Raw genomic sequence first — 22,111 nt, 5'->3', positions numbered from 1 at the left:
AATATTAATTTTTTTTGTCCTCTTGCACTACTGCTGAAATTACTTTCCAAAACATTTTCTGAAGCTTTATTGAGGACTCCACCAGTGATAGATAGTAATGGTGGAAGAACTAGCATAAAAGGAGTATTACAGGTATTTAACTAGACTTGAAAAGGTTCTGTACTATGCAGTGATAAAATGCTAGATGTAGCAAGCAGAGACAGATAAAAATCTCATCCTTTTGCTTTTTGCCACCCATAGCAGACTCCAGAACGCATCTAACTGAAGTGAGGTATTTGTAAAACCCAAGCACATTTTTATCTTTGCCCCAGCTGGCATAAACACTAACTTAACCTACACTGTTTGCTCAATGTCTATTTATACATATAGCAGTGGTAGCCAGGTGTTTCTGCAGCTTCATTTACTGTGGCATGAACATTATTAAAGATTCCTATAAAGAACATTGCCTACTCTCTACACCAGTCAATCTTCCCTTCTCAAAAGCTTCAGCAGCAGCAGCCGGGTACCGAGGACCCTCTCTGCACAGGAATCTATCCATTAAAAGAAGGAAAGAAAATTCAGATAGACCAATTACCACATGCTCTTTGGAAAAACAGACACATTTGAGTTAAGAGATGTAATGCACACATTTTCTTTCAACTTGTCTTCTTCACCTATTCGTCTGGTTCCTTCCTATTCCAATCCACCCTCTCCCTTGTCTTTTGCTTTCCTTCTCTTCTCCCCCCACCCCTACCCTGTCGCTCTCCCCAGCTGACTTGAGATGCAAAACCTGCATGACTGCCACTTACCTGCAACCCTGCCTACACTTGATACGTGCCACCCCAACCATCACTGGTAAGCCCATTTCAGCAATGTCAGCAATCATGGAAAACAGTAGTAAAACAGTTCCTTCTCTCTTCCCAAATTCCCTGCATTTTAAGGTGGGTGTAGCAGCCTTTGTTTAGGAAGGATCAGGCACTTACCTTGTGCTTTTGTAGCTCACTTCCCTAAAGCGAGTACATTTCGGTTAACTCTAGTGCTGTACACCCCAGCACATACTCCATTTGGGTTCCATTTGAACAAATCTGCTGCTCAGCATGTCCGAGTACGATTTCCATAAACACCATGCACAAACTCTGTTGCCTTCAAGAGAAGGAACTGTGCTAGGTAGTTCCTCTTCCATACACAGAAGGATTATACTTACACAGATTTGCTACTGCTAGAACACCAAGTCGTTCTTCCTTTTATTATTGCTGCTCTTTTGCCTCCTACACAGCTGGGTCTAAACGCGTATTACAAACACAGTGAGAGATAATACAAATATAGGGAATAAGAATTTTAAGAATTTTATTTTTAAGAGAATAAATTATTTTAAAACGTAAATTTGAGTGTGTGGGGGTTTCACTTCTCTTAATTCCATCCATCAACCTACTCTGCAGCCAGTGACAGATATTTACAAAGAAAGCCCTGGTTATGTTGCAAAGTTTACAAAAACTTTATATATAAACTCTAAGAAAGACTGTTCCAAAATAGCTGCTGAATTCCTTATGGAAGCTCCCTCCTCACCCTTCTTATAGGCAACAGTGAACTTTAATGAGCTATTAAACTAAGGCATGGTTGATTTTTCTAGGGTTTAAATAGCCAAAAAATACCATCAAAGAGACAAGTTAGCAGTTAGTCAAATGAATTACAAGGTAAATATTAACTTACTAACCTCACTAAGACTTGCAGGCACAAGCTACAGATGAAGTAAAGGTATGTTTCCATCTTCACATTCTCTCCCATGTTAAATATATTGCTGAGTCTACTTCAGTTTGTTTCTATTCTGACATACCATTAGTATGGAGATATTTCAGAGGTTACGTCCCAACTTTTCCTTTTCAGGCCTCTGGCTGAATTAATTTCATAGTAAGTAATTTATATACACAGGACTGGTTTTGAAACCTGGCAGATAGAACTATGATGATGCAATAAAAGCAACAGTTCTCTTTATGAAGAAAAACTGGATACCACTGATTAAAGTGAGTTGCATCAGCTGAGGATTATTCTGCAGAGCTTTATGGAAGTGTACTTCCTCCTTCCCAATAGCTAAGATTAAAATAAAAAAATAAAAAAGTAAATCTAAGCATGCACATTTTCAAATATTGATTCTTGAAGAGCTGACTTTGTACTTCATTTTGGCAACTGACTTTTTTAGATAATTGAGTTCAAGACTACTTAAGCCTCACTCTGCAACCTGAACTTTTTAGAGCTGTAGTCCAGCCAAGTGTCAAATACTTATCCATGTCATTTGCATCCTGGGGCTACAGTAACTTTCTCCTACTGCTGAAGGTAACAGAAAGCTGGAAACAAACAGGGGCTGCTTCTGCCAAGATTCCCTCTACTCCAGTAGTACCGTTCTACCAACAGGAGTAAGAGGGAGAAAGAACTGTAACAGGAATGTTTCTGTCCAAATATCCACCTCTGCATGGCAGTTGCTTCCTAAAAATCGTAATTTCTACAGCTAGAAAGTTAGCAGTTGGCTATGGCATGTTCATGTGCCGCCAGAGAGACTAACAATTCTGCATCTGCTGGGAAACCTTAATCAAATAGTTGTTTCAGTAAAATAATACTCCATTGTTTTATATTTAGAAAATTAGTAAAAAATCAGCACTGTTGAAAGTTTCATGTTATTAAATTGGCAAAACCATTATGCGGAAGAGTCGAAAGTCAGCAGGGCTCTTCTGGAGCGGAGGGGTGGAAAACGAGAGTGCTTTGTTCTGGTAACCACAGCTAGCGAGGCCAGTTATGTACGAGGAAGCGTGCAACACAATCCCAAACAGAAAACACAATTTAGCACGACGCAGTTACATTAGATTGTAACAGTAACATGTAATAGCAATTACTTAGAAACAAGAAACTGGAGAAATGACATTTAATAAAAGGAATGAGACGCAATCTCAGACTAAACAGCAAAACCTGATGAAACTCCATCAAGCACCGAGGTGCAGAACATGAAATTAAAAGGAAGGCCCCCAAGAGCGAGAGCAGGTTACCAAGGAGCACGTGCAGCAGGGGGCAGCCGAGGCCGCCCACCGGCCGGCTGGGCAGGGGCCAGCGCAGCTGCGCTGCCGCTCGCAGTACAAGCGCGTAAGGGAACCCTCCGCATTTTTAAACAACTCAATCACCACACCTGACAGCGTTTGCAAGAGCAGGGGTGCAGCTCTTATTAAAATGACACTTCTCACCACACCAGTAATTTCCAATTACCTTGATGTGTAAGAGTACTGCCTGCATACACCTACCATCTTGCACAGATTCTGTAGTTCTCCCTCCAAACTCAAAATACTTTTCAAAGGACACTGTTAATTATAAGGGGAAAGTTAAGCACAGTAGTGATGAAACACATCAAATGCAGGGACAAAATTAGACATGTCCTCCAATCTAAATATTTATTACAAAAACTTTTATTAATGAACTAGAATAAACAATTTACTCATGTTTCTTAATGTATAAGAAAAAAAATAAGCAGTTTCAGGCCAACTGATGAGTAAAGCCAAATAGCAAAAAAAGCTCATACACAGACAGGTAAATAGAACTATTTTCATAGATTTATTTGAAAAATACTTACAAAAGCAAGTATGTTTGACACCAAAATAGTTAAAACTTATTCTGTGTTTACATTGGTGTAATTAAGCGTGCAGCATTAACAGTCTTTTCTGTTTGAAGCATTGTTAGTTTGACTCGAGGAAGTGGGGAAAATTCTGGTTTAGTGATGAACAATGTCTCCTTGCCACTTCCTCAGCAGCAACTACAGCTGTGATCTCTGCCCGAGATCTCAGCACACTGAAAACTGGGTTTGCTTTACTAACTGCCAGCCTGCCAAGTGCAGATTTACTGGAACCTGGAAGTGGGTCTGGCTTTTTTCCCCTAGGAAGGAACAGGAGAGGAAGGAGAAGAAAACAAAAGGATTGTTTTGGGTTTTTTTTAGTGTGAAGAATTTACCAAAGCTACATTTCATGAAAGAGTCCTTAAAAATATCCTTCTGTTAGTGGCCGTCTTCCTTCAAAACATGCGCATACTTTTGAACTTAACCCGTAAACCAGCAGCCCTGAAGCTTACCATTCCTATAGCACTTTTTTGCTAGGAGAGGCCAGGACTAGAATACCTAAGATTCCCCATCCAGACAGCAGTTCAGTAGTGTCAGAAATGAAACACAGTGCAATTAGTGTCCACATACTGTATAGCTACATTTTAAGACAAACCTGGCACAGATATTGATTGAAAGAGTTTGCTGTCTCGATGTAATCCATGCTCTGGCAACAACTGTAGTCTGTTCACAGAGTGGTTTATTAGGGCACGTGGCGTAGACGGGGTCTCACCAGCCATTATTCTGCATGGTGCCAGTAGCTGCTGCTGCTTGAGCCAGCATACTTCTGTGTGCCTCCGGAGCAGAAGAAAAAGTCCCATCCATCACATGCATTGGCAACATCTGCCTTCTGCCAGGCTGAGGGGTGTAGCTGTTCTGTCGCCAGTCTTCTTCTGGAGGCATATCAACTCTCCTTGGACCCGGGGCCTTAACACAAGAAGGGGGCACAGGACAACCTTGAGAGGCACCGGGATCCCAAGAAGGCTCGTGTGGTATTCTTAAAGTGCTGTAGTCTGTGCTGGCTGGTAGCCTGCAACCGATGGTGTAAGATTCATGCATATGATGTTGCAACGGCTGCTGGAGGAAGCCTTGCTGTAAACTCTTGCCTGGCTGGCCAGCATGTTTCCCCCAGAGCGTTGTTCGTTTATCTGGTAATGTGGCTGTTTGCCTGGCAGGGTAGCTCGTCTCTGGCCATTGGCTGAACACACTTGATGCTCCACCTCCTAAATGCAGATTAACAAGAGGCTTTTGTCCCTGGGAGAGGGTGCCTTTGGGTGCACAAGGAAGACTCCCATAGCTCAGTGCCACACCTGGGTAGTTTTCACTCTGGAAAGCTTCACCCCTGTCAGGCACAACCAAAAGTTTCTGGATGATGTTCTTCTGATCTCCTGGGGGAGGTGGGGGAGAAAAAACAGGGTTTGCTTAGTTAATATTTTTTTGTTTCATCCTCTCAGAACTTTCAGCTGTAGCCAACAGGTGACAGGAGAAAAACAAAATCAGTAGTACATCTAGTTACTGGTTGACATGGAATTCTGAATAAAAGCTAGCTGTATCCTTTCTAGCATTCACTTTCCTCGCTGCATTTCCTACTTAACCTACCACAGCTGCTGTCACAGACTTCAGATTTCTTTAACAGTCTTTGGGTCATCAAGGAGCCCAGCAAAATACTTCTAGGCTGATAGATCAAACTGTTTTTGATGGCTATCAGGGAAAATAATGGAGGAATTAGTTATGTCTATTGGCACAATTACATGTGTGATTTGCTGGAATGAGTAGCTTGTGGAAGTATTCTCATACATAAGAACAAGGTGGTGGGTCTCACTGCTACTTTTACATGAAAGAAAATACCTCACAAAATGTGAATATGATTTTTTATGAAGTCAACGTAATGTTTCCACTAGACTATTCCCTTTTGTTATGTCCACTTAGCACAGAATCACAGAACAACTCCAAAGGGCAGAGAAATTAAAAAAAACCCCAAAAAACATCAACATGATGTGTCCTTCCAGATTTCTGGAGGAATTCAGGCAGATGGTGAAACATCATTATGAAAGACAAGATCTGAAGACTTGTATTTCACCAATATTTCTGATCACGATGGAGGATGAAAAGTCCTGTGATTACCTGACAGTTTACGTGCCTTGCCCACCATGCTGGGCACCAGTACATCATGGGGTAGGTGCTGCACCTGGTTTGGGTTGTGCTGGGGATCAAAGGGAAACACAGGAGGATCATAGGGGAAAGGAAGGGAAGTGGAGCTGGAAGAACGGTGGCTGGTGTCCACTGGCATTTTCCTCATATTTGGTGCTTCCTTTTATAAAATGAGAAAGGAGAAGAAAAGAACATAACATGATGAGTAAACACAGAGTTGGGTTGAATCAAGCGAAGATGGTACTGATCCAAGGAAAGGGATGAGTCACCAGAACAAAAACATGCATCCATATGTGAAAAAGAAATACAAATAAAAACTGCATCAATCCAGTAAGGCTCTTGCAGCAGTGGTAGGCTACTAAGGAGGATCAACTGACTGGAAATATACCAAGGAGAAAAAGCCAAAATAAACCATTCATGGAGGTTTGGTTTGCAAACTGAGATCACAGAAGGATGGCAGGCCAGTCAGCATTGGAATTGCCGTGCTACACAACCCGTAAAATGAAGAAGGGTATTGCTGATCCTTCCTTCCTTCCTATTTTCTAGCAGGCTTTACTGGAAGCTCTGATTCCAGACTATGAACAGATTTACCTGTTGCAGACTCAAACCCACTGACTAAGTTGAAGAGTGGTTACAGAGAGCCATCCTATCAGCTGCTTCTCTTGTGGGGATAAAAACCTTCAACAGAGAGGGGGATCTTGGACAGCTAGGGGTTTTTAAGTGCTTCTGCCAGCACCTCCAGGTATGCGTTAAAGCCCTCAGCTAAAGCATGCTGAGAAGCGAACATTCAGAAGTCAACATATTCTTACCTTATGGTACACAGCAGAACGGTAGAATCAGACCAACCAGTCTACAGAACCGATTTTACAACTGAGACTCTCCTACACTTATTATGTGGTTGGTTTCAAATCAAAAACTTAACCACAGTTTGCAAAAAAATTCAATCCAAGCCACACCTTCACATTATCTAAATTGCTGAACACCAACAATAATCTGTTACTGTTTTCCTCACTTGCAGTTTTAACTTGCGCCTGGAACTACTTAACAGAGATAACAAAGGAAAAAAAATCAACCTCCCTATTTTTCGTTATTTCCTGTATGTAGCTGGCTGCATGTTATGCCAAGTCTTGAATTGTTTCCCCTTTATGCTTACTTTTACTCTCTAAAAATGCTACTGGCTGAATATACCCACAAGAGAGCAGAAAACTTTCACATGGTTAGTGGTGTCTTTTTAAAATTATAGGTGTATTAGAAGCTTCCTCGAAAATACCCTAAGTCAACTGAAAAAAAAAAGTTTATACTAGATGTCTTTGTATACTGGCAAGTAGTATCAGCTCAGATGCTTACCAGCTGCAGCAGGTACTAATCTGCAATGACTCCTGAAGATGGCTTTGTTACTTAAATAAAAACTCATTCTTCTTCCAAGAAGAGAACAAAAATTCAAAGAAATTGAATTTCATCATAGCTTATTATTCAGCTGTCTGCTGTCTTGTTTGTTAACCACTAAACGCAGACAGAGAAAACAGCAACCCTACACAGAGATGATGGCTCTTTGGAAAGCTGCACATCATTCTACTTACAAAACTGTGAGAAGAGACCAAGGTCTCTTCTCTGTTTGAGATGACTGTCCCACTGAGACTACGAGCAATGCGACGGAAATTCTCTGCACTGTACATTTCCTCCTCTTCTGGTTCCCTGTTATGTTCTCTGGTATACATGACCTGCAGACAATATCACACATTTCAGAAAAGGATCTCCATAATATCCATTTTGTATATCAACATCAAGAAGCAGTTATAAGTTGTGATGCTAGGCAGCCCATGTCAATGTGTTCAAAGAAAATAGATCTTCAAGTTTTCAGGGATATGTTTCTCAAAGTCAGCATTTAGATAAATTGACTGCATGCAAGGCACATGTAGCATGAGTCACACATTTTATAGCTAATTAATCCTCAGCTAGACTGCATTTGAAATTCTCTCTAACATTAGTATTAATGACTCCTTTTTCATAATATATTCCACTTCTCCCATTGCAAATTCTTTCATTTGCACAGGCCAAGCCCTTCCCCACCTCTAGCACATCTTAAGGAACTACATGTCTGTCACCTTGGAGACAGAAGAGACAGCGGATCCACACAGGCTGCGCTCGATCTCTGCTGTTGGGGTTTTCGAGAGACCCATGCCAGCTGTACCATGCAGCTTCCTCACATTCAGGTTGACAGAGACTGGGAAGGAAAATGCTATGGTTAAGTTCGCTTGATTGCATGTTATGGCACATTTCTGACTATCTCAGGTCTGACTCCGGCACAAAAAGACAGACTATACACACAGAATGAGAAGTTATTAGAGATCCTTTGAACATAAGACAACTCCAACATTTCAAGGGGAGATAGGGCTTCTCTTGCCCTTTTGAAGGCTTCTTGGGAGCAGTTAATTTGACTATTTAAGAGTTAAATGATTTAACTGCACACCAAAAGTTGTTTGATACAGAGGCAAGGTAGTTAAGGGGACCTATAGGGACAAAAAAACAACTACCAGGAGCAAGTTACTTGAAGTTACTTGGGTTAAACACAAGACTCAGCTCCCCACACGTTCACCTGCCCGTTCCCATGCAATGTTACAGTTTGACAGCCATTTGTTACGCTGGCTCAATGAAGTGTTATTTTTAATTAGGATTGCTACAGTTACTTCACTTCAATGCAATCCCCACGAACCCGTTATAATTCAACAGTTCCTCGTGGAAGAGACAGGCAGATCAATGGCCTCAAAAATGGTCACAGGGAACCTCTCTATAAAGGAAGAAAGGTGATGTGCTGGTAACGACACATTTTCTGCATTGAGGTGGCATTTGGAGGATCAGGTCTTTGCTTTAATCTCAGTTGTAAAGTTCCAGTAATGAAACAGAGGCATTTTCACCATGATTCTGAATGCAAAGGTCTGACAAAACCAGTTGATATGGGGCAGAAAGTTTAAATAGCATTTGCAAATGAACTGGTAATCCAAATTAAAAGTGAGAAAGAGCTGTCCTAGACCCACTCAGGTGATTTTCATCCAGTTCATCAGAGTAGATGCACTGGTTCAAACTTTTTGTTTTTATATAGAATTTGCAGAACTTAGGACGGAACATCTGAAACTCACAGCAAACCAGAATTAAAGATCTCAGAGACAAACTTCAGTTCAGAAGAATATCCATACCTCATATCCCTCATATATGTAGTGGGAATATAGGCAAGAAAAGTGTCAGCATAAGAAACAGGGCATTTGATGACAGAACTCTGAAGCTCTAGCTAAGACTAAAGCAGTTGCTTTATCCTGTTAGAATTCCAGAAAGAGCTTCCAAAATCAGTAAGCTAAATAGGAACACGTAAGACCTTCTGATTCAAGCCCATGAAAGAGACTGTCTGCAAGGTTGTGAGGTCAGACCTTGCCTAACTCTGAAAGAAAACCAAAGGACAACAAATGGGAAATGGCCACCTTCGGATGTGTCACCTGGTCTGCCAGTGGACTGCAAGATGAAAGAACTTCATAGAAAACTCAAGCTGTTGAATAAAAGACCTGTTCAAGAGTCTACTGCAGTACTCACTCTGGTCACAGCCAGGCTTGACTTGTCAGGAACGATGAAGGCTCCACCTCCATGGGTGCAGAGCAGGGGAAAACCTGTCTTGTGCATGTATTGCAATATATATCACATCTCTCTCTATCCCTTTGGTACCCATCAAATTTCAGGCTGCTTTGTATTTAACTAGAAAATTCATAGCTCTAATGCTATGATGTGGATTATAAAGAAATTTGCTTCACTTGTGCTAAGCAGAGAATCAAGTTTGCTATATTGCAGGCAGGAGATTAGATCAGCTTAAGTGGAATCTGACAGCTGTCATCAGACTCTAATGGAATGTCTCTGGCAACAGCTGGATTTCTCACCAACAGCAAAATCTGTTTCTTTTCTTCTGGCACCAACTAATCCACAAGGTCTCGAGAATCTTAGTACAGATCATGTACCCGCAGTGCTGCTTTCACAAGTAATTTTCCAGAACTTCAAGCAGGTAGTCCTTAACAAAACACAAGTTCAACTCTCATAGATCTGGAAACGCTTTTAAAAGTTATTCCCCTCAAGCAGGTACAGACTAAATTCTCAAATACAATCAGTTAACATTCACAAGTGTGGAGAACATTAACTTCAGGCATAGAAACAGATGAATACATTCCAGAGGTGATGTAGGACTTTCAAACAGCAAAATTCAGCAGCCTGATCTAAGCAGCTAGTTCCCTAATTGAAAACAACATCCATTATTTCTGTTACCCTTAACAGATGTTGCGCTCTTTGCCAAGATCAACAGCTACTCTGCAGCCTCCCCAGGCAGTGCTGTCCCACTGCTTCTATACCTATATAGTTAGAATGTTTTCAGAGTCCACAACCTGAATCTTTCTGCATCTGTGCACAAATTCATGCCCATTTAGCTAAATCAACTGGAAAATGTACTTTCACCTACATTGGAGTACATAGGCAGGTCAACCAAGAAAAACAGCTGCATCATTCTTACCTGATTGGTCAAATGGATACCTAGCACTGTCCTGTCTTCCCAAGAAAGGCCTAATGGCCTGAGATGCCTGCAGACTAGTCTGATAGAGGGATTCCAGTTCTGAGAGCTCCTGTTCTGTGTCTTGATTCCACTGTGGGTGCAGATGTACTGGGATCCTGCTCAAGTCATCTCCAACTGCTCTCTGATCAGAAAGGGGTGGACTCCTCCCAGGTACAGGAAGCCATTCAGTATTCTTATTAGCCTTCCGAGAACTGTAATACCTAGTAACATTATCCACCCAACGGTCCACAGGCATAGAGGCAACCATGCTACTAGTAGCTCCATCATCCACCTGTTTTATTCCTCCATCATGACAGTGCCTTTCCAGGTAGGGTGCAGGGTCTGCTATATTCTGTCCACCTCTTCTACACAGCTCTTCACTGTGAGAACAAATACTCTTAGAAGCAACATGTTGGGCACTAAAACCCTCCAAAGAAGCTACCCCATCCCTAATATCCACAGTTGAGTGTAATTTTTCAGAAGACTGTTTTTTGTTCTCTTGGTTTTGATGGATTAGCTGTTTGTAACCAGAGGATGAAGAGCTGAAGAAAGATTTTTGTGTTAACTTTGGAGACTTCTCCTCCTGACACACTGCAGCAATCCAGCCTTTTTCATGAGTACCTTTTCTCTGGGAGACTGCATGCATTTTCTGAAACTGCTCTGCCAAGGAGCGAACATGTCCCTTTGTACTAAAAGCCTCAGATTTGCAACCTTCTGCTGTGCCATATTCATCCTGTGAGGACAGTAAGATCTCATGGCTGTTTGCTCTGGAGTACTTATTTGTTTTCTGCAAAGGATCCAAGGAGCACTGCTGTGTAGGGGATGAAGTTGCAGGGGTCATTGCATGATAGGCCCCTAAATGATCAATGCTGGGCCGCACTGGAGAGCTTGCAAGTTTGGAACAAAGACTGTGCTGGCTGTCTTGTTCAGGAGATGCTGCTTGTGGTAGATGTGGACAGGGAAACAGTGTAGGCAAAGACCCAAAGTTTACCGTGTTAGCCTTGTATTTGTACTGAGGTGTGAGAGCAGGCATTATGTTATGAACCTCTTCTAACTTGCTGCTACTGCAGCATTCCCTATAGTCTTTTGGCCCTGTGGCTGTGGTGTCAGCAAATTCCACACTATGGTGGGCATCATTCTCAGTTCTTGCAGACCTTTCTGCCAACCCCTGCCTATAGTGAAAAGAGGGAACTTGGTCATGAAAATCAGCAGAAGCAGACTGGAAGTTTGAAGAGATCCTGTTGGATGGATTGCTTTCAGAAGGGGGCAAGGAGGAAGACTCTGGATATAATGATGAGTGCAATTCATGGCAGGAAGCAGGTGGGTGGAAGAAAGAACTGGACCCAAGTTCCACTTCTTTGTTGGGTTCCAGTGGTACCTCCTGGCTCAGCAGTACTTGGAGCGGGCCAGTCTGTTCACTAAAACACACAGAAGGGTAAATGATTAGCAGTAGTCATTGCTTACATTTATCCCTAGGGTGCAGAACTTGCACTAGGTGACATATATGTCAACACACTTTTCTTTGCTACCTGTATTCTAATGAAGACTTTGCATTAATTCAGTAGATACATACATGTTAGTCCTTTGCTTCTAACCCCAACTTCCTACTATATCTGATCTACTGAATCCATTTCATATTTTTAAGAGTATTTTGCTACAGTTCAGTTCTACATAAAAGTATTCTTGTACAGCACCTGAGGCACTTTAACCAGCAGACAGCATGTGGGTAGGGATAACTGTAAGAATAGTAAAAATAGCATTTATATAAAACAAAACAACTGTTTCCAACATTAACACTTTAGCTATTTTTGAAAATAACTTTGGACATGTTCATAATCTGAACATGAACTGACAATTTTTCTACAGGGTAGCCTCTTTCCAGAAAACTTCATGAAGAATGACTTGACAAATGGAAGGAACAGATTGAAATCTCTCTCATATCACCTTTGTATTCTAATCTTTGAGATATTTATCCAAGACATTAAATAAAGTTCAATCTAAATATGTAAGTATTATTTTGTAGTAATTTGTATTCTAAGTATACCTCTGAAAAATAATTTGTACTCTTTTATGTACCAATGCGAGACCATTATATCCTTGGGTCATACATGTCCTTGGCATTCTTCTGCATTTAGTTAGCATTTTAATATGCAGACAGAAAAATCAGTACCAAGTCCATGCGCCTGTGAGAAAGTGACAGGTTACAAACAGCTCCAACAGAGAACTTAAGGAAACTGTAACATCATTGTTTTGTTTCCTCCTTCAGATGCATAGAATGAAAGTTATCATGAAGACCTAGTTGACGTGTGTCACAGAATGACCCTGTCTGTGAGCAATTGCAAACTTTGCACTGTCTACAATGTTATTGATACCAAAGCAAGAGTACAGAACTCTGGCTATGAATAGATTCTTTACAGTGGCTGCAATATTAACATTTGACTAGATGTAACTTTTGGCAAAAGTAATGTTCTTTTCACAGAGCAGCAGTGAGCAAGTTCAGCATTAACAAAATTAGTCGAGAAAGTTTCTTTCATTTTCTTCAAATGTGCCAAAATGCATAATTGGGGCTCTGCATTTCCCCTGTAAAAGAGGATATAATGGACTTCTGATTGACAAAAAGATCAGCCCTCATTACATATAATTCAGCTACTGCAGGAAAAGAAAAGAACATTATGAACTATAGCCTGGCAGGTGTGCAAATTAACTGAGTTTTAGGATATAGCTGTATGTGGCATTTTAAAAAAAGGAAAAGAAAAAGGATTCCCATTTGAGATTTCATCTAAGCTTCTGATAATACAACATGTAAGAAAGGGGAGAGAAAAGAAAAGTAGCAGTTCAAGAAACAGCCTAGAAATTCGATAGGGATAGTCTAGTGCTAGGAGGGAATGGCATGGGAAGAAATAAGGATTGAGCTGCATGCTAAAGAAGGTAGGAAGAAAGGATCAGTTACAGCAGAGAGTTAATTATGCTACAGTTAAAGTCAGTATGGAAGAAAGAATCATGAAGAGACACTGAAGAGGCTGCTAAGCCAGGCTACAGGATGCTGTGAAGCACAAAGAAAATGAAGAATGATATAGCATCAGGGAGAACAGTCAAGGTGACTGGGTCAGGATCTGGATCCAAGAGTTGTACCAGTGCACCACTAGAGAAGTGGACTAGAAAGAAAAGATCAGTGTAGTTGACACTTTTCAAACTACAGAGCACTAAAACACGCTAGTTGCTGTTCTCAACATAAAAGCAACTACAGCAAGATTTTTACTGTAGTACACTCTTTTACTGACAGACTCCTAAAACTGCTCCTGATTGTAAACACTTGCACATTTCATCCTAACACACACTCACTTTTCAGCCAGGTCATTCTCGACTGTATTCTTTCCCTTGGTGCATAAACTATTAATGCTGCCAGGCACTGACTGCTACAATTCTCTGTCACAGACCAGATTTTGAATATATGCCCATGGAGCTATAAAGACTGGGGGGGGGGGGGGGGGGGGGGGAAGAAGAGAGGGGGAGGGGGTAGTTGACCATCTTATTATAAGATTTAACCTAAAGAAGAACGGAATAGGAAATAACACTGTAGGATTTGGACTAGCCAGGGGAATATATCGTTTGCTATTTCTTTCCAGACTGCACTGCTCATAGATGCAGCTCAGATCTGGGTCTAGGTGATGTACTTGGACTACCTTGTAGACTGGGCCATGGTGCCGCCCTGTGGTGGGTGGCAGGCTGGCGGCGGCAGCGGCTGCGATGGCTGTTGGTGCTGCATGCGATCCTGGAGGCTCCGGGCTTTTCGGATACTGATCTGCAGCTTCTTATCGACTAGGGCTCTGCTGTGAGTGCTAGCGCTGGCATCATGCATGGCAAGTCTTAGTTTAGCTAAAATGCAAAAGAAAACATAGCAGAAAACAAACAGAAAAAAGGAATAAAATTGAAAAAGAAAAAAGATGCAGCAAGAACATAAAACATGGACCATGCAACTACTGCCACAGAAGACTTCACAAAGATGCTATTGTTTCCATTAATGCACATTCAGCTTAGCCAGGTGTCCAAACACATTAATTGGAACTAAACCAAAATAAAGTAAAAAAAAAAAAAATTACCCATGTTTAGCCCAACTTCTCATCCCCTTCACACAGGCTCTTTCCACCCCAGCACGCTGATGCTTCATTCTGTCATCTACCCTTCTCCTGTCTCCTCCATACCTGGGACTCCCTTTATGTGCAGGAATACCCAGCTGGGATCTGAGATTCAGCACACACATACCTTGCTGGAATGGAAGCTAACAAAGCTATCAACAGCCATATGCTGCGCCCCTTAGTCTGCAGTCCATATGAGCCAATTTCTAAATGCAAATGCACAGGAGCTACCCACTCTGTCTGCAGCCATTCTACACAGACAGAGAGGAGCATGGGGTGAGACAGCCAGCCATAATGCAAAAAGACCAAAAATAAAATGAAATCACATAGCACACATTCTCAAAGGTCACAATGCATTTAAGCACTTCAATGTCCTAATGCTTTTTTCTTCATGAAAGTCAGGTACAACATAGCTCATTTCTGTTAATCCAGATGACTCAAGAGTGGGCTACCATTTTCTTCCTATGCTACACCCTCCATGAGAAAGGGGAGCTTAATGCCCTTTGTAATTTGGTCTGAGGATTGGGAAAAATCGTAACTTGAGGACCAAGTGGTAGGGGGAGTTACCTACCACATGCTTGCCAAAATCCACCATTTAGCACCGAAAAGGGCACATCAGTACCCTAGTGCTGTTACTGCCATAGCACTGGAGAGAACAACAAAAACAGATGCAAACATGAAAAAAACAAAACCAAAAACAGATGAAAAGGAATAGGACTAAGACCCCCAAAAGGGAATGCTTGAAAAAAAAGGAAGGATTTATCTCCCTGCATGTTCTTAAAGACCAGCTGGATCCCCATATTACTATCTGACCATTTAATGATTCAATGTTTCAGACTTTTTTCTGTGATATTAGTAAACTCTCAAAAGCGCAATAGCTCAGGCGGTTAGAGTTACTTACATATAGCTTCGTTACAGAGAGCCAAAGCTGCAGCACAATCCCCCTTCTGCTCCTGATTCAGCGACTCTTCAAAGATTGAGTCTGCCTCCTGCATCGACTTCTCAAAGCCATCACTCCTCCCTGCAATGGGCAGCACCCTTCATTTTGGTTTCATTCATTGCAGAACCCTCACTTACCCTCATCCCATTCGTGATTGCCAAATTCTTCCACATATGGAGTCTCGCAAAGGCTGCACATATCCCAGGCCGCACCACCTAACCTTCCCTAAGTAGAATTAAAACTGAGCACTGATATGCTTGACATTCACACAGTAAAACAACGTGAACCTGATTTTTTCCTCAAACGTTGTTTACTTGAGAGAGTTGTACCGACATATTATTTTCAGTAGTCTAAATCAGTACAAAAAGATGGTCTAGACATATCACAGAGTCAGTTCAGATTGCTTCGGTCAAGTTGATCTAAATTTAGAATTAAATCTAAACCAAAATATATCAGTAAAAGAAATGTAGCAGGTCAGGGCTTTCCTCATCCCCTGCCAAAAATCACCTGCCTCTTTTCAGATACCCAATTACTTCCATACAAAATGGAAACAAACTGCAACAACTGAGATGTCTGGGGAACAGAAACTCAGGCTTGAGTGTGAGTGTAAATGCCTGCATGAAATACTTCTAAAAATGTGTGTTCAGTGCATACACTTAACTGCTGGAAGAGACATATGGAATATGAAAACCCAACAGTCTTGCAGCTTTAGGAGGAAAAACACGTGCAAGAAGCCGAGAAGAAAGGGACAATGGTCAAGAATTCTTTTTGCAACAATTTAGAACAGTGTTGGAGAAGAGAATCACAAATCATACTTGGACAAAAAAGAGAAAGATGAAACACTGTGTCCTGGCATCACAACATCCAGTTCTGAGAGGAGGAAATGCCGAAACAATCTGGTCTCACCTATTAGGCATTATGCAAGTTATGCACTAAAATGTACACATTCAAATGGGGCAGGGGAAAACAGAAAATAAAAACTTGACTTTTTGTTTTGTTGAGGGGTGGGGTTTTTTAATAGAATGCCTCTGCCATTGTAGTAGAGAATATGAGTGTCTTCACTGGCCAACAATAAGTTATATTTTCGCAACTTGCATAATGGATGCTATGGCCTGGCCTGCTCCCCAACACTCTCATGCACAGATGCAAACACATACTATAAACCCCGAAGAACTCACATGAAAAGCAAGTACTGCAGAGAGAAGAAAGTTGTTAGAGCAGCGAGTTAATCAAGCGGCACATACAGTTTCAAAATCAAGGCCAGTATACTAAAGTTAGCTTTCTTTGCATGAATTTAGCAGTTTACTTGAGGGGAAAATGAGTCACAAGTGTTCTGGAGTTCTGTGTACAAGCAAGCCTTCCAGGCAGTCAAGCAGTCTGCTAATGTTAAGCCACAGTACTTGTTCCCACCCCTGTGCTGTGGCTGCATAGCTGGGCAGGGAGAAAGAGCGGAAAGTACAAGGGCAGGAACAAGCAGAATTGCTTAGGGCAGTGACGCTACCAGAAACGAAACAGTGGCCTAAATGGACAAGCTATGCTGTGGGTGGACCTGAGGCATCTGAAAGGTACAAACAGCCCTGCTCATTCCAAGATGTTGGTTGAAGCCTTGTAGCGAAATCTAGGTATCAATACTAGTAGTGGTGCAAATCACCACATAAAAATGGAAAGGTGCAAATATATTAAAGCCACCTCTGCATTATTTTGTTGTCTCATTTAAGGAGGAGTTTGGTCAAAATGCCAAACAAGGTGGGGTTTTTTTTGTGTCCTACAGGTTTGAAATCAATGGTTTTTCACTAACTGAAGGTAGAAAATCGTAATGGAGGGTGAAGAGAGAGACTTACAGTAAGAAATTAAGTTCAAAAAACTTCAGCACTACCATCTTGCAAAATATACTGCGTTCAGAAAGTTACCCTGATTCTGAAGTTCATCTAGATCCATGAACCTGCTGGGACGGGGATTAAAGCCCATTGCTGCCTCCATTTCCTTTTCTCTTTTTCTGCGTAGTTCTTGTTCATGCGCTCTCCTTGCCACCTCCTCTTGCAATTCATCCAGTTCACTCTTTAAAGGGACAAACATGTCCCCACCTTCAAAAAAACAAACAAACAAACAAACCAAAACCATTTTTTGATAGTAAAATCTCTTAAAGTAACCCTTCAAAGACAAAGAAGTATTAATGGAGAATACTATTAACATAAATAACAGGCTGACCGAGCAAAGATCACAGAATTTCAGATTACAAATTTTGCGTTAAGTTTTACTTTTAAAACCCTGCCCAAACCATTCGGTTTCCAATTGCCTTCTCCATGTCGGTGACTGGCAGAAATGCTGCAGTATTGCTTCAAGTTCCCCTGAAGCATAGCCCATCCCTGGATTCACTGACCCAAGAAACAGCAAACGGAACAGAAGGAATCATTGGAAGAGATAACTGTACACTGATGCTGAAATCTTGAGGCTTCTTACTGTGCTTATAATTTGTAAATAATGCTATGTCAAATTAGCCAGATCATTAACCTTAGTAAGTAAAATGGATTCCAACTGAGATTTTCATGTAACTGCAAAAGCAGATGAAAAGGGAAGAAAATAAAGCACATCAATATCCTATTCAACACAGCAGAAATCAGTCATCATTCTCACTTCAATGATGACCTGTATTCAGATTCAAGAAGTGTCTCTTCTCCTCCCTTCCCCAGATATTCTCTGGAATAAAGTACTTGCTCAGAAGGATACACAATCTGAATGCATATCTGCAGAAAAGCTCAGCCTTAGCCCAAATGTCAATATCCACTCTAATTTCTGACAATTTTGAATTTTGGATAGCAGTATGAGCTGCTTTTCAGGACTTGTCAATCCTACTAAGTTATGGGAAAGAACAGGAAAAATAGCTTTTCTTCATCAGTTAAGTCAATACGCAAAAAAGATGCCAGAGCAACATGATCAAAGGAATATTCCAACAAGGCTTTTTGCAACACCCTTGGGTAAATCTTGTAAAACAATGTTATGTTCCACAATGTTTCTCTTCCCTTTCCTCAATTTCACAGTGAAGATAAACATCCAGAAAGTAAAGAACAACTCCAATACAATTTAGCTTGCAAAACCACAGCTACTGAGGAAGTATATCTTACCATTTCCAATGTTGTGTGGGCTGTTTGCCCAGCTCCCAACTGATGAAGTAGACTCCACTTCCAAGATGCTGCTACTGTGAGATTTTGGGATGTTACGCCAGGCAGGAACCAATCCACCTGCTCGTTTCATATGAGCATCCCTCCAAGAAGAGAGTAATTAGAGTTTACCATTTTATTAATCTCTTCAGGAGAAATTGTATCTACCTTTTTTTTATCATCACAAATATTTACTTGCATTTTAATTTAATAATAAAAACAACTACCATAAGGAAATCTTGTGAGAAATAGGGGAGGAGAAAGTTAAGAAGAGGGATGACAATAATGCTAATCACCTCCATAAGAGTATGCAATACATATTAAAACTGTGGTCTGACAGCTGTTCTCAACAGATTATTACAGCTGAAAATCTACTATTCTGGCCATAAACAGTCTCAGTTTCCAATTGCCTGAAGGTTTCTAAGCCAAGGAGAGAAACACACTGTGCTGCCTATTTATTTTTGCATATAAATATTGCAAGCGTATAAGCAAGACTATTGGGTTCTCATTTTGTACAAGGCTTCTATCAAGCAATGGCTTAACAGAAACAAAAAGGTCTATAAGCTTGTCAAAGGACAAGTGGCAAGTTTGATATTTTAGTTGAGTTTTTAAATCATAGACTAAGGATATGACTATTTCAGGTGCAACATTTTAGTCAACATTTCTCGTTCACCTGAAGCCCATTTCTTTTCCTTCTCACTAGCAGTAAGCTATCAATATATAGACCACAAGAGGAATCAAACTCACTCAGATTCCTATTTCCCTTCTATTTCTCCTCTGCCCCAATAAACCTGTATTACAAGTTAGGAGTGCCATTTTGCATTAAAAAAAAAAAAACACACTCTACACCATTATGTAACTACAAAAAAAGAAATCAAGACTTCAATAACTCAAAAAATGAAGTTTGTTGAAATCTACCTGTGGGTGCTTGAGCTTTCAGATAAGGGCATGTCCAGACTAACTGGGCTGTTGCTGTTGCGTTCACTGCTTTCATAGCCAGACTCCATCCTCTGTATTAGATGAGGATGTTGATCCACCATATGATGCTGGGTGCCCCGGCCCAGTACACCACGCTTGTATCTGACATTTGACTGCCTTGATCTTGTTTCTTGAACAGCATGTTCCTTTACCTCATTCTCAGTAAGCTCTTTACCTGTCAAGACAAAAGAAGCAACTAAACCATTTATACTTATGTTAGCTTCTCAATCATGCTTAAACCAGAAGCGCTGCCTTTAATTTAATGTAAAGCTAGCAATATTAAGCAGAAAAAAACATCCCAAATATTTTTACAGCATTCCTAGTAGTATTAAGCAATAATCTATTCAACAAATTTATTTTTTCATCTCTCCCCTTTAGTATAACTTACCATATTCCCCCCTCAAGTAACAATCAAGTCTGGAAAGAAAATCGCTTCCTCCACATAACAATTTGTATTTGTACGAGACCATATTACAATTTACTCAACTGTATGTCCAGTTTATATTTGTTATTGTACTCTATCATATCTACTTCAGATGTTGCACCTCTTACACTGTTTGTTTTGCCACTTATGATTTGATGAGGTTTATGTAACATTAGTTCAGAGGACAGGAAAACTTTTTTTTTTAAAATTCTTCCTTACTGATTTCACTGTATATTCCCACTTGCCTCTTCTTTGCTCCCCTCGCTTCCTTCCCTGGAGCTGTGTTCTCTTCTCCCTTCATCCTCCTTATTTATATTTCTTTATGCTTCCCAATTCTTTTCAACCTTTAGCTCCTTCTAGTTGGCATCATCTGTCTCCTCCCTCCTCTCCAGGTCCACAAATTTCTGCAACAGCACCCTCACTAACCACAACTCCACTGCCAGTCACACAAACTTCTGTCTTTCAAGCACTCTGAGATGAGAGCACAGCAGTTCCAAAAACGTAACAGCATAAAAACCAGGAACTGGTAAACTGCTCACCCTTTACAATTTCAGGAGTACCCTCCTCTTGATAGGGAGTAAAATAACTATTACACTCATTTGCAGACTGGGGAAAGGGAAGCGGAGGGCTGAGGCAACAAAAAATATCCAAAGTTGTTTTACAACAGATTTTTTTTTTTAATCTTTAAAAACAGCAAAGCTGAGGACAAAGTCTCTACGTACAGGTTACGTAGCTGCTATAGCGTAAAATGATCTCAGATAAATCATCACTGGCTGCCAGGCTCTTATCCTTACAATAAGAACTCAGCACTGATACACAAGGTACTTGCCGCACCACAGTCTGAGCCATCATACAAAAATACCATGATGAGCCAGAGAAAAAAAACCAGACTAATACAAAAGGCCGTTCCAGGGGATGAACTTCCAAATAATTAGCAGTCTAACCCTGTGTCCATTCAAGCAGTGCAGACTGTTTCCCTTATTGCTTCCTTACATGTGAAATTTAGCACACAGAAAGCAATGAGAAGTATCATACATGCAACATGAATACCCACAAAGAAACTAGCCTTCAAGGACACGCTCACCACTAACCTAAATGCCATGTTCAAAACTTCACTTTCCTACTTCAATAAAACTGGATAGTGGAGGATTAAAAACTCCACACGTGCTGAAATAAATCTTTCTTCTCAAACTCTTACCTGCCTCTTCAGAGAAGGGGCTAAGCTGAGTATAGCCACAATGTTTCCTCTTGTCTTTAGTGAAGATGCTATCTATATTCAGAGACTCTCTTTTGGGTCTCCAGGTTGGCCGGTACCTGCTAGATGAACTGGATTTAGACTCGCTACTGGTACTCTCCACTTCCCAGTCTCTAGAGTGTACAGGCAGGCTTTTTGAGGGTCTTGTTTCTGCCTGATCCACACTACTCCCTCCACGAGGGGAATTCTGGATGGTTTGAGAAATCTGCTGTGGTCTGCTGTGGATCATATTGCTCACTGTCTCTTTAAATTCCTTCAGCCTGCTGGTGCTGCTGGATGGTTTGGGGGCAGTTCTCGGGGCTTGTTTCTCCTTCAAGGTTTCTCCTGCAGTTTACAGAGACAGAAAAAGCAACAAAAATAACTTCAGATTAAACTAGCAGCCCTACTTGCGGTATCTTCCTGCAGACTTTGAAAAGTAAAAAGCAAAAAAAAAAACCCCAACAAAAAAAACACCCAGCACCCCCCAAACAGAAACAAAAAAGCAAAGACAAGCTAAATACAGACAAAGACGTAAAAAACAAGGAAGAAAATGCATGTACATACTGGGGATCTTGAAAACAGCAGCAGAAAGAGATATAGATAACTGAAATAAAGTAACATCTCTTGCCTTCACTATGGTATCCTGATGACTGAGTCTCATCTCCTTTTCGCCGAGGCCGGCTAGAACTCCTCTTGCGGTCTGCCAGTGAGCCCTTTTTGGAAACAGGCTTCTGATTGCACTCACTGTCAGTCAGGTGCCCTGGAAGGACAGAACACCACAGTAGAGATGACAAGAGCCTTTGGACCGAGTGTTCTGTGCGCTAAGAGCAGCGGGGCTCTCCTGTTCCTTAGGAGCTGCAGACACTCCAATGCTAACTGACAAGTTTTTGTACACAAAAGTTTT

General features: G+C 41.1%; 1 protein-coding gene across 1 annotated transcript in view; it reads right to left on the bottom strand.

Annotated features, from left to right (window-relative positions):
• Positions 1-4,336: 4,336 nt before the first annotated feature.
• USP54 (ubiquitin specific peptidase 54) overlaps positions 4,337-22,111 on the bottom strand; it is a gene marked incomplete at both ends in the record, with an annotated part of 50,930 nt that continues 33,155 nt past the window's right edge. Inside the window, 12 exons of the mRNA XM_082002152.1 lie at positions 4,337-4,995; positions 5,732-5,918; positions 7,339-7,479; positions 7,864-7,982; positions 10,299-11,755; positions 14,021-14,213; positions 15,375-15,494; positions 17,324-17,497; positions 18,536-18,675; positions 19,490-19,724; positions 21,172-21,552; positions 21,836-21,967. Of these exons, the coding sequence (XP_081858278.1) occupies positions 4,337-4,995; positions 5,732-5,918; positions 7,339-7,479; positions 7,864-7,982; positions 10,299-11,755; positions 14,021-14,213; positions 15,375-15,494; positions 17,324-17,497; positions 18,536-18,675; positions 19,490-19,724; positions 21,172-21,552; positions 21,836-21,967 (3,938 nt within the window). The remainder of the gene's footprint in view (positions 4,996-5,731; positions 5,919-7,338; positions 7,480-7,863; positions 7,983-10,298; positions 11,756-14,020; positions 14,214-15,374; positions 15,495-17,323; positions 17,498-18,535; positions 18,676-19,489; positions 19,725-21,171; positions 21,553-21,835; positions 21,968-22,111) is intronic.

This window comes from Phaethon aethereus, assembly GCF_964289735.1.
Source record: "Phaethon aethereus genome assembly, chromosome: 7".
NCBI classification, from domain to species: Eukaryota; Metazoa; Chordata; class Aves; order Phaethontiformes; family Phaethontidae; genus Phaethon; species Phaethon aethereus.
This window is presented reverse-complemented; position numbering and strand designations above follow the sequence as displayed.